Here is a 12,876-nt window from a genome sequence, read left to right on the forward strand (position 1 = left end):
ACTTTGGGCTTTTGCAGTTCTGTGGAGATCCCCCCCTTTTGTTCCTCTCTCTTTTTTATAATTTTAATTTTTTAAACCTATTATATTTTTTCTACATTTATTCCTTTGTTTGCCTCTCCAACTGTTCTTTTCCTCTTGCAGTTAATCTTTAATGTATACAAATCTTCTTCATCTACTTCTATTTAACTTTGCATATCTATTCTTTCTTTCCTTTCCTCTCTATATATTTGTTAGTTTTGTTTTCATTGCTTCATTCCCCACTTGGCACCTTGCTTTAGTTTTGTTTTCCAGTTTGTGTTTTAGTTAATTTTGCTCTTAACTGGTAAATATTTTATTTCCTTTGTTTGCTGGGTCAATCTACTGTACTTTATTTTTGTTGGACTGTGTTGACTTTGCTCATCAGTGTGTGTATATATATATGTGTGTGTGTGTGTGTGTGTGTGTGTGTGTGTGTGTGTGTGTGTGTGTGTATTCCATTATTTTAATTATTATTTGCCTGATTTTGTAACTGTTATTTGCCTGGGGTTCGTCTTTGGTTTCTCGTTTTTGGATATTTGTTTTAATCTCACTTAATGCCATAACAAACCACTTGTGGAATCTTTGTTTCCAATCAGAGATCAAGCCCTGAGCCTTTGGAGTGGGAGCACTGACTCCAAGACCCTAGACTACCAGAGAACTAAGTCAGATAGAGAAAGATAAATATCGTATTCTAATACATATATACGGAATCTAGAAAAATGGTACTGAAAAATTTATTTACAGGGCAGCAATGGAGAAACAGAAATAGAGAACAGACTTATGGACATGGGGAGAGGGGAGGAGAGGGTAAGATGTAGGGAAAGAGTAACATGTAAACTTATATTACTATATGTAAAATAGATGGCCAATGGGAATTTGCTGTCTGGCTCAGGAAACTCAAACAGGGGCTCTGTGTCAACCTAGAGGGGTGGGATGGGGAAGGAGATGGGAGGGAGGTTCAAAAGGGAGGAGATATATGTATACCTATGGCTGATTCATGTAGAGAGAGATATCTGGTATGGTTCTAAATATTTGGAAATTAAGTAACCTATTTTTAAATAACAAAGAGTATTTTGGGAGTTGGTAGAAATAAAAAGTTGAAAAATTTTTGAGAAAATCATTCACATTCATATTTATTATTAAAATTAGAAAGCAGAGGCCTAGAATGTTTTGGGTTAACTTATTCAAGATTTGACAATGAGGCTCTTTCCCCAGGCACAGCACTTCTTACACACTGACTTGACTGATGTTTGAGTGCATGTCTTGTTTCTCCTACTAGACAGGGAGCTCTTTGAAGGCATGGATGATTCCTATATCCCTGCATTGCTCAAAACACCAAGTATGCATTCAATGAATGATAAATAAACCATAAAGGGATGCTGGCAGGGTGAAGACCTAAAGGCTGCACTCCAAGGCCCAGGGCAATGTTTATTCTGCCTTACTACATAGACAGAGAGCAAAGGTTATGCAGCCATGATTCACATCCAATTTATGTGATATTCAAGTGACTTTATGTCTCAGGTTCTTCATCTGTGAAAGGGGAAAGCCACCCCTGCCTACAGGGCTGAGGTAAGAAATAAATCATGGACTGGAAAGCTGTCATTCCTTTTAGCTGCACAGCATCTGATCCTTCTCGGAATGTTTGAGAAATTCTCCATCTGATACATCAGAGCCATCCTCCCACCACAGAACCAGAAAATGTCAGACTTACCTTCCCAGACCCCCTTCGAAAGAGGACTGAGGGAATGTGACCATCAGATACACTCACCCCAGATTTCAAATTGGAAGCCATCAATATGTACAAGCTGGAGTCACTGAAACAAAAAGGATCTGGCAACTGCATTTCCCAGGGACAGCAGGGCCACCCATTCTATAGCAGCTCTGACTGACAGACATTTCCGGGATGATGGAAATATTCTAAGGTTTATGTGTAGAAGTCCTTCAGCACTGTGCTATCCATTCCAGGAGCCATAAGCCACATACGGCAATTAAGCACTTGAAATATGGCTAGCTCACCTGAGGAACTGAATTTAAAATATTATTTAGTTGTGATTAACTTAAATGTAAATAACCATAAGAGGCTGCCAATTAGACAGCGCAGCTCTGCAGGCAACATCCAGGGCCCGTTGGTGGTGGTTGTCAGTTGTGTACATGGCATGTCTGGCCTCAGAGGTGGAGGCGTGTCCTCATCACTTACTGAGTAGCTGCCAAGCCCGGTTCCCTGGTTTTCCAGAAAGCTTCTCATTGCCCTTTACTACATTCCTTTCTTGCCTAAAGCGCCCAGGGTGGGTTTGTGATGCCTGACACCCAGAATCATAAGTGACGCAAATGAGGTGTAGAATGCAGCAGTGTCTAGCTAGCTCAATAGGGACTCAATAAACCTTTCCACGGTCTTCTAAGAATGTGTGGGCAAATGCTAATTATAGGACATGACTCTGCTCTGTCTGAAGATTAAGTAATCATATCCTCTAATCCCACGACAGTGAAGGCAGATAGGCCCTCTGGGTCAACTCCAGCCCTTCTCCTGAAGTATCTTTTTCAGGTTAAGGTAGCATTCAGGATACATAACACACTTGTACTCAAGGGCCCAAAGAAACAGTGCCCTCTTAACTCTACAGGGAAAACAGGTATCTATTTTTAGTCTATGAATACCTGATTTGGGGCCTCTTCAAGGTTTTACCTTCCTCTAGTCTACATGGCCTAATTTATGTAATTTATGTCCTCAGTTTGTAGAAATGATCATAATTTAAAAAAAAAAAAACACAGGAGGAAATGCAATTTATTTCTACATGATTCATTTCCCAAAGGGATCCATGCCCCTGATTAGAGCTGAAATGGAATTTCTACACTCAGAGTCAGGCTTGGCTGACAGGTTACCAGGGCAACCTGTAGCTCCAGAAGAGTAACCGTCCCTCCCACTGACTGTGGCTCAGGATAGAAAGAGGGTTCAGCTACATGAGGGCTGGATTTGTGCAACCAGTTACTGCTCGTCGGGAGGAAAGTGCTTTCAATACAGCTGCTTCCCACCCTGTGCAGGGATGGGAAATCATGGGCTCTGGAGTCAGGCTGTTGGATTTTAATGTGGCTACATCACTCACTGTCTGTGTGAGCAGTTATATAACATCATTGAGCCTCAGTTTTCTCATCTCTGAAATGGCAATACAAACATTCATTTTGTATCCCTGTTGGGAGGATTAAATGTTTTCATAAGAATAAGTGCTTTACAAAGTATGAAAGTGAAGTTGCTCAGTCATGTCCGACTCTTTGCGACCCTGTGGACGGTAGCCTACCAGGCTCCTCCGTCCATAGGATTTTCCAGGCAAGAGTACTGGAGTGGGTTGCCGTTCCCTTCTCCAGGGGATCTTCCCAACCCAGGGATCGAACCCAGGTCTCCCATATAGTAGGCAGATGCTTTACCGTCTGAGCCACCAGGGAAGTTACTTTATAAAGTACAGTGGTCACTAAATAATATTATCACACATGACGTCATCTAATGCACATGGTAACTAATTACAACCACTGTTTATCAAACTTTGAGTACATGTTTATGCACTGAGCTAAAAGTTTATATACAAAACCATATTTAATGCATGTAACAAGCCCCCAAAGTAATTATCTTTATTTTTGGAAAGGTTAAATGACCAGTTCATGGTCATAAAGCCAATCAGAGTCAGGACTTGGACCCAGTACTAGTCTTTCATGAGACCGTTTATTTATCCAACACATATTTATTGAGTATCTACTACTTTTCACCACCACACACTGCATTCCTCAGTGATATATGATTCTCTTTCAATGAAAACTCAGAGCTGATAATGCAAGTTCTTAGATTAGAAAGAAGCCTTCTTGTAATAATTAAAGCACCACCTATGCTTACAATAATGCTGATTTACTTCACTCTTTTCCTAAAACATTCAAATACATATGTATTTTCTTTCCTCAGCAAACACGAGGGATGAGGCTTTGCTTTCCTTCTCAGCAGAAAGCACCTCCTTTTGTGGGAATTTGGAGCAGTACTCAGAGGCTGAGAAACTTCTCTCCCACTGCCGACCCACTGATTAATCAATTACCTGCATTCACCTAGTGTCTATTACACCCCAGGCACTATGATCTGCTTTGTTTTTTTCACACGGATTCCTTCATGTACTCCTTGCAGCTACTCTGTTAGGTGCTATTATCAACATCTGTTTTATAAATGAGGAACATGGGGCCCACCGAGATTTTCTATGAGGGATCCAACTGTCCACAGCTGGAGGGTGGCAGAGCTGGGATTTGAATCCAGGCAGTCTGCCAGGTCCACGTGTTCACTTCATTTTATTTCTCTCTGCTTTTGCAGAATAGAGGATTTGAATTTCCCTAAGTTAAACACTCATATGACACAATTCCACCCCATGCTAATGACTCTAGGCCCTACTGTCTCATGGTCTTGGGATGCCCTGTCTCCTCCAGAAGACACTGAACTTCCTTTGGTCAGAGAACTAGCTGAGATCTGTACACAACAGGAGCTCAATAAATGTTTGAGGAAGGAAAAAAGAAACAAACAGGAAAGGAAGGAGGTAGAGGCAAGGAAGAACAAAAGGAATGGTATCTCTGGAATGGGGTCTAACCTTCTGCAGTCTCTTCCTTTCAGCTTCCACCGATGAGCGAACTGACTTGATTTCCACCGTGTGCTTCTTCACCAAGTCTTCTAGGCGCTTCATTAGCTGGTCTTTGAGATGTTTCTTCTCCTCTTCTGTCTGATGTTTGATTTTGCGAAGGTCTTCTTCATATTTTTGCTTCATAAATTCTGTCTCAATGCATGCTTCTTTCTTGGTCTATGAAAAGAAAAAGGGCTTGTAAAACTGCCAGGGCGGAGAGAACAGGAAATCACCATATCTCTTTTGTGCAACTTCTACAATGTTGATTACTGATTTTAAAGCATGTATCACAAGGTACAGTAAAACTTATAAGATGACATGTTTGATATTTGTAAGAAACTTCACTCTATCCACCATCGGAAAAGGACTTTTTGGAGTAATGCATCTATTGTCATAGGATCAGGTATTCCAGCCCACACTATAGTGCTTTCTAAAAAAAAAAAAAAAACCAAAAAAATGCTTTGTTTTGACTGGGAACATATAGCAGGAATCTTAAGCAAGTTTCCAGTTTCCCAGGAGCTGGTGATAAGGAGTTGGAAGAATGCCGCTACATTCTCAGTCTCCTAGTTTCAAATGACATGCAGTTGGCAGGACATTGGCTGGAACTTCACACCTACACATTCACCCCTGACACTATGGGACCTGTTGCTTCCAAGTAGACCTATCATGGTTCGGGGCTGGCCTCCCTCTGAAGCTTGTTCCAGCAGAGCCCCCCATGACTGCTCCATCCCCAGGGCTGGGTCAGACACTACCTGTGTATCTGTGCCTCCTTTTGTGCAGGGACACTCCTTGGCAAAGTTCTGGTCCTGCTGAGGATGGAGACTGCAGGTTTCCAAATCATTCTCTTTCCCTAGGACTTCATTCTCTGAAACTCTCTCTGTCTTCATATCATCTGTAAGCACAAGTTCCAATATCATTGGGAATGCCCTTGGCCTGGGCCTTGTGCCTGAGGCCTCTGCAGGTTACCATTCTGCTATTCAACTCCCCTATGTAATCCCTGCTCCATGGCCTTCTGGCCTCAAGTATGATCAAGATGGTGATTGTCATCTTTGCCCAAGTAGCATCTTGAGTTCACATAGTTGCCCTGCTCTCCCTTCTTAAACAAGTCATCTTTTACATAGGTTAAAAAATTGAGGATGTTCCTGAACATATGTGCATTCAAAGGATTTAAATTTAAAGAGATTTCAAGTATAAGACAAAAATTAAATACAACTAGATTGCTCGGTTTCTTCCCATATTCCCCAAGGTACTCATGCCTTACTTCTGAGACCACCATACCTTCTGGTTCCAACTCACACTTTTCAGCCCAGAGTGATTTCTTCTTTCCCAGACACCTTGTTCCTCTGCTGCCTGGGATGCACTCATGATATGAAAGCATGCTGTGGGCTGTAAAGTAACAATCCCATAATCTCCCTGGAGGCAGAGCCTATGTTTTGTACCCTTGTTAAACATCCCAGTGTCAAGCTGATCACACTATACACATTCAAGAACTTTCTGATGAGGGAGCTCAGTGGAAAGCACTTTTTTGTTGTTGTTCAGTCGCTAAGCCATGTTCAACTCTTTGTGACTCCACGGACTGCAGCACACCAGGCTTCCCTGTCCTCCACTATCTCCCTGAGTTTGCTCAAGTTCATGTCCATTGAGTCAGTGATGTTATCTAACCTTATCTCAAAGAAAGCACTTTGGAGTTAGATAACCTGTGTATTTTACTCTATCACCAGCCAGCTGGATGGCCTTAAGCTAGCCACATAACTTTCCTCTGGTTCATTTCTTCATCTGTGACATGGGATACTGACAATACCTAACTCAGAGAATTATTGGGAACATCCAATAACATCACTGTGTGAAAGATGTTAGAGTATAAAGTGTTGTCTAAGTCTAGGGAAAAGCCAGAACTGAGAAGTTCAGGCACTATGGTAGACTGGATGGAGAACTATCTGGGAGCCAGAGATCCTTCTGCATCATGCCTGACCTGTGGCAGCTCTGGGTATTGGCTTGCTTGTGTCTTGCATGATGGGACTCACCACCAGGCAGGTCAGATCAAAGAGCCCTGCTCTCCATTCTGCTCCCTTAACAGTCTCAAAGCTGCAAGCAGCGCCAAGCCAACCTGGTGGCCAACCTTTGTTCTGTAAGGAAATCAACTGGGGCATCTCACCGGTTTTCTGTGTCACATGACACTCCTGCAACATCAGCTTATCTTTGGCAATGGCCAGCTTCTCCCCAAGTTTTTTTGCCGTGCTTTTCAACTCTGAATTCTCCTGTCGAGCCTCCTTGAGCTGCACATCCAGGTCCTAAACAGAGAGACAGGGTGTCACTTCTCTAGTTCTGTGCAGACACAGCCTATGTACATCAGCTCTGAAAAGCGGGTAAACGCACAGCATGTGTCATTAATCTCTGGAATTCAATCGCTCAGTGTTCATCAAATCCTGATTCATCCTCTGATTGGCTATGTGACCTTCAGCAAATTATTTAATCTTTCTGTGTTGTGCTAAGTTGCTTCAGTCACGTCCGACTCTTTGTGACCCTATAGACTGTAGCCCGCCAGACTCTTCTGTCTTTGGGATTCTCTAGGCAAGAATACTGGGGTGGGTTGCCATGCTCTCCTCCAGGGGATCTTCTGGACCCAGGGATTGAACTCCTGTCTCTTATATCTGCTACATTAGCAGGTGGGTTCTTTACCACTAGTGCCACCTGGGAAACCTCAAGCTTTCTGTAGTGAGGGTTAAACGAGATAAACTGGGACAGAAAACAATGCTCAGGAAGTATGAAAGATACTAGCTGGTGTTACTTTTAGAGACGGGGCTCTGTGAGACTGTGGGCCTCACATAACTAACTTGTCACTGGTCTAGTTTTCCACAAATATAAAGCCTCAAGGACGTTAGGACAGGCAAGTTGTTATGAAGTGAGCAGGGGCTTTAGAATTAGGCTGAACTGAGTTAAAACACTTTTCAGCTGTGTGCCTAGCTAGCCCCTCCTTAAGCTTCTCAATTTCAGTTTTATCTTCTTATCTGTAGATTGTAAGTCTCAGCTCTCAAAGGATAGGGATCAAGTCCAGCTTACCATGTGTCTCCTTAACACAGCCCTGGCCTGGCACATAGTAGGTGTTCAATAAATATTTCCTTCATGAACGTGGTCGAACTCAATGAAGGTAATAATGCTCACTTTGGCAGAAGTCACAGTGCCTGACGCATGCTAGGTGTTCATACTACCGGCCATGGTTACTCACACTTGGGAGGTAGGAAGAGCCCCTGCTTTACCTGAATGCGGTCCTTCAGCTTTTGGGCGTACTTTTTCAGGTCACTAATCTTGCGGCCTCTGTGCTCCAGATCCCCTTCCAGCTTCCGGACCTGGGCCTGGAGGGCTGCCTCCTGGGCCTGGAAGTTCTTCCGGAGGTCGGTCTCCTTCTCCTGCCACTGCCACAGGGCCTCGCTCACAGACTGCTGCATCGCCTGCCGGACCGCCTCGTTCTCCCGCTCGTACGTGGCCTGCAGCTCCTCGGCCTTCCGTGCGTAGTCCTTGCTCAGCTGCTGGTTCTCCGCTCGCAGCCGCTCCACTTCCAGCAGGACCTCCCGCATCTCGGGGCCGCAGCCCGGCTCGGCCTTGGGCTCGGGACCCTCCTGGTCGAGCCGGCCCCACCGGGGCGCCTCGTGGCCACTCAGGTGCCGGAGCCTCTTCTCATAGCTGGCCTTGAGCTCCAGCATCTCCTTGGAGAGGGTGAGCACTCGCTCGGCGTGCTCGGCCTCCACCCTCAGCTCCCTCTCCTGGGTCTCCAGCCTGCACGAGGCCGACTGGGCCAGCGCCTCCTGTGTCAGCCGCTTCTGCAGCTCCAGGGCGCTCTCCAGGGCCTGGATGCGCTGCCGCAGGGCCTCCTCCTCGCCCGCGCGGCCCTGCGCCTGCAGGAGCCTGGCCTCGGTCTCCGCCACCGCCTGCTGCAGCTCCTCCTGGTGGGCCTCGCGCAGCGCCTCCATGCCCGCCTCGGTCTCGTCTTGGCGGGTGTTCAGGGCGTAGATCACCTGCGGGAAAAGTCACAGAGCTGGGTTAGCCCGAGGGATGTGGGTGTGGGTGTGTGTGAAGGGCCACAGTGACTAGAGAGGGCCTTGACCCTGGCAGTCACTCAAGCTGATCCCCACGAGCTTCACCTGAGAACAGGATTTGACTGGAAGTGATTTATTAGAAATTGCCCCCGGGATAAACCAATAAGGAGTTCCCTAGGTGCCTCTGGGAAGTGCCACGGGAATCAAGCAAAGGGTCTGAAACACTTTGGGACACAGCACCCCTGAAAACCAAACCAAAACAAAATACAACAAAACACTAGAAAACAGAATTCAGCAATGTATAAAAAGGATTATATACCATGACCAAGTGGGATTTATCCCAGAAGTGCAAAATTGATTTAACTTCTGAAAATCAGTTAATGTGAGATATCATGTGAATAGCATAAAGGGTAAAACCCATAAGATTGTCTCAACAGACAGAAGAAAACCATTTGACAAAATCCAATACCGTCTCTTGACAAAAACACTGACCAAACAAGAAAGAGAAGGGAACTCCCTCAACCCAATAAAGGGCATCTGTGAAAAACCCACAGCTAACATCGTACCCCCTGGTGAAAAACTGTTCTCTGTAACTTCAGAAACAAGACAGAGACAGGGCTAGGTGCTGGATACACATTTAGGATCTCAGAAAATCCTCATGGCAACCCTGAAAAGTTTGTATCTTTGTCTCCATTCTAAGAATGAACCACTGAGGTTCAGAGAAATTAAGCAACTTTTGCAACATCACAAGGGATAAGAAGATTTGACTAACTCGTGCTCACAGTACGGTACTTCTCTGCATCTCACTATTCTACTTAAGCTTTCATTCATTTACGCATTTACCCAATATCTCAGATGTGCCATGTTCTGTGCTGAGTACTAGAAATACGTGTTGATGAATAAGGCAACTGAAGCTGTGATCTCAAAAATATAATTTGGTGGGAGAGTCAGATAAGATTATGGTCGGTTTTAGTGCACTAAGTGCTATGAAAGTGATCAGCACCAGTCACTAGGGAAGCACAGAGGAATGGTGTCGTCGAAGACTTCCCAGAAAAGGGGAACCTTGCCTCCTCATCCTTGGGGTTGACCAGTTCCCGTTAACATGTCAAGCTCTGTATAGGCATGAACAATTGACTTCTTCATGTTGTCTCAGAGCATTTGGTATGAAGTTGAGCACAGGGTAGGTTCATAATAAGTATCTATTACGGTACTGTTGCTGGTCATCAAAGATTCATGCTTGCTTTCCACAGAGTTGATGCAGAGAAACAGCCACCAAGCCAAGATCCATTTCCTAGTCCCCGTGCATCTATATGGGACCACATGACTAGTGATTACAAGTGGAATGTGGCCTGAGGTGGATGGATGTCATCTCAGGTCCAATGTTGGGGTTAAGGTTAAGAGGAGGGTGAAGCAGAAAGCATGTCCTTTCCACAGTCTCTTTTTCTATCTGCCAACTTAATGTGGAGCGCAAGATGGAAAGTGCCTGGGTCCTCGGTGACTGAGCAGAAGGCCACCGGCTCACCAGGAGCACTGGTCTTGATTTCTGCACTAACAAGAAATAAACTACTCTGTTGAGCCTCTAGAGTCTTGATATTTATTTGTTACAACAGCTATGATCACTATGGGAGAACTCACAGGACTCAGCATATAATCATACTTATGGCTATGATTAATTATAGAGAAAGGATACAAAGCAAAATCAGCAAGTAGAAAACAAGCTTGGCAGTGGTGGGGGTGGTGGGGAGTCTGGATAAAAACCAGATGAAAGCTTGTAAGAACCCCCCCAAATGGAGTCACACAGAATTTCCCTGGCAAGGAGTTGTGACAACACATGTGAAATACCGCCTGCCAAGAAGCTTACTGAAGACTTAGCAAGGTTTTTATTCAGGGCGAGTCAGATAGACAGGCTTCTCTGGTAGCTCAACCGGTAAAGAATCCACCTTCAATGCAGGAGACCCCAGTTTGATTCCTGGGTGGGGAAGATCCACTGGAGAAGGGATAGGCTACCCACTCCAGTATTCTTGGACTTCCCTGGTGGCTCAGATGGTGAAGAATCTGCCTGCAATGCAGGAGACATGGGTTCGATCCCTGGGTTAGGGAGATCCCCTGGAAGAGGGCATGACAACCCACTCCAGTATTTTTGCCTGAAGAACCCCCATGGACAGAGGAGACTGGCGGGCTACAATCCATGGGGTCACAGAGCTGGACACAGCTCGGCGACCAAGCACAGCAGAGTCAGGTAGACAACATCTCCTGGGCATTACCAAAATTCCAGACTCCCAGAAGGAAAGTAAGTGCTCACATAAGTTATATTGTTTGCAGAAGTTAAGGCCTGCTGAGATATTCTTATTGGTGTCGGTGGTGGAAAACCTCTGGAAATCCAAGTTCCCAGATGGCAGCCAAGAGCAACTTTGCAAACAGGCCAGCTAAGGAGCAGTCTCAGATGCGCTATGTTAACTTTTCTGCACACCTAACACACCAACTGATTTTAAAAAAAGACTGATTTTTCTCTTCAATGGAGTCAAGCTGTGCCAGGTCAAATCTTAACATAAATGGGGTTTTCTAATGTGAAGAACAAAGCATCCTTGAAAAGGTTATTCCATGAAATTTGGCATTGTGACTACACTGAGGAATGGGAATCCAAAGAGAGACTTGCAGAAGCAGACGCCCTGAATGGCAACACACATGAAACAGACAAGCACAACAAGTAAAAGACTAGGCTGTGGAGTCTATGCTGCCTAAATGTAGTCCTATTTGCCATTGTGTGGATGCCATACAACGTATGGATCCAGAAGCTGTCTGCTCTCTGTGTGAGCTTGGGTATGCTATATAATCTCGCTGGCTTCCGTTTCCTCATTTGTACAATGGGGAGAATGAAGTTCCTGCTTTATGAGTTTCAGTCAGTCGGTCAGCCACTCAGCCACTCGGTCATGTCTGACTTTTTGTGACACCATGGACTGTAGCCCGCCAAGCTCCTCTGTTCATGGACTTTCCCAGGCAAGAATACTGGAGTGGGCTGCTATGTCCTGCTCTAGGGGATCTTCCCGACCCATGGATCAAACCCGTGTCTCCTGCATCTCCTGCATTGGCAGGCCGGTTCATTACCACTGCACCACCTGGGAAACCCCTTAATGAGGTTACTGAAGGATTAAATGAGGCAGTTCTACCCTGCACATTGCATAGTGCCTGGCTCACAACAAGAACCTGTGGGACCTGGCTGTTCCTATTACGTTTGCCCACAGGACACTTTGAGCCTGATGGAGATCCCTGTGACAATGGCACTTCTCTTAAGGAAGGCAGTAGAGTAGAACTGGTGGAGTAGGGGTCCTCTGGAGTGAAACAGACCTAGATTTAACTACCTAGGAGCAGAGATTACTGGTGGATCCTGTGTCTGTTTTTCTCCTTCGTCCTTAGAAATAGAACCCTTAACTTTCCTTTGGGCACACTGCCACATTTCTTAGCCTCCCTTCTAACTCAGAGCAGCTAAGGGACCAAGCTTTGCCCAGTTGAATATAAGCAGAGGTGTCATTATTTCTTCTGGGGTGAACCTCCTATTATCAAGAGGACATTTTGGATGCTGAAGGGGACACCACAGGCTAAGGATGGCAAGACAATAAGAGGAGCCAGGGTCTCTAACACAGTGGAAAGCCATGCCAGCCCTGCAGTGATTCCACACAGATTGCACTGGATTTTCTGTCGTTCGCAAACTAATTCTATTTGGTAGACATATTTCTCAACTCTTTTTAAAATTGCTTATGTTATTTCACTTCTTGATGCCTCAGTTTCTTACCTGAAAGACAGAGACAACCCGGACCCAGTTTTGTTTTTTTTTTTTTTTTTTTGAGGATCAAGTAGTATTACATCTAAATATGAGTTGGCACAAAATAGGTACTTATTAAATGTTTTTTTCTCTTCTTTTTTTTCCACACTGTGTCCTCAAAAAGAAACATCCCTTGTTTTTGGAAACATAATCTGGTCCACCCTCCCACCCCACCCCACTGTCAGCATCTGAAAGTGTTGAGTAGATTTTGAATATACCCACCCTTCTGCTCCTGGTGCCTCACAGGCCACTTGACAACACTTTCTCTGCCACCTGCTTGCTTTCTTTCACTCACCACCTTCTTACTCAACTGAAACTTCAAGTGCCTGGCCCAAGTTTCATTTGTGAATCCTTCTCAGGAGGAAGT

General features: G+C 45.0%; 1 protein-coding gene across 1 annotated transcript in view; it reads right to left on the minus strand.

The window, feature by feature from the left end:
• The window catches only part of FAM184B (family with sequence similarity 184 member B), a 116,523-nt gene that overhangs the window by 48,304 nt on the left and 55,343 nt on the right, over nt 1-12,876 (minus strand). Inside the window, exons 2-5 of the mRNA XM_061164436.1 lie at nt 7,913-8,668; nt 6,811-6,946; nt 5,408-5,547; nt 4,626-4,832 (exon numbers count right to left, since the gene is read on the minus strand). Coding sequence (XP_061020419.1) covers nt 4,626-4,832; nt 5,408-5,547; nt 6,811-6,946; nt 7,913-8,668 — 1,239 coding nt within the window. The remainder of the gene's footprint in view (nt 1-4,625; nt 4,833-5,407; nt 5,548-6,810; nt 6,947-7,912; nt 8,669-12,876) is intronic.

This window comes from Dama dama, chromosome 17, assembly GCF_033118175.1.
Source record: "Dama dama isolate Ldn47 chromosome 17, ASM3311817v1, whole genome shotgun sequence".
Lineage (NCBI taxonomy): Eukaryota > Metazoa > Chordata > Mammalia > Artiodactyla > Cervidae > Dama > Dama dama.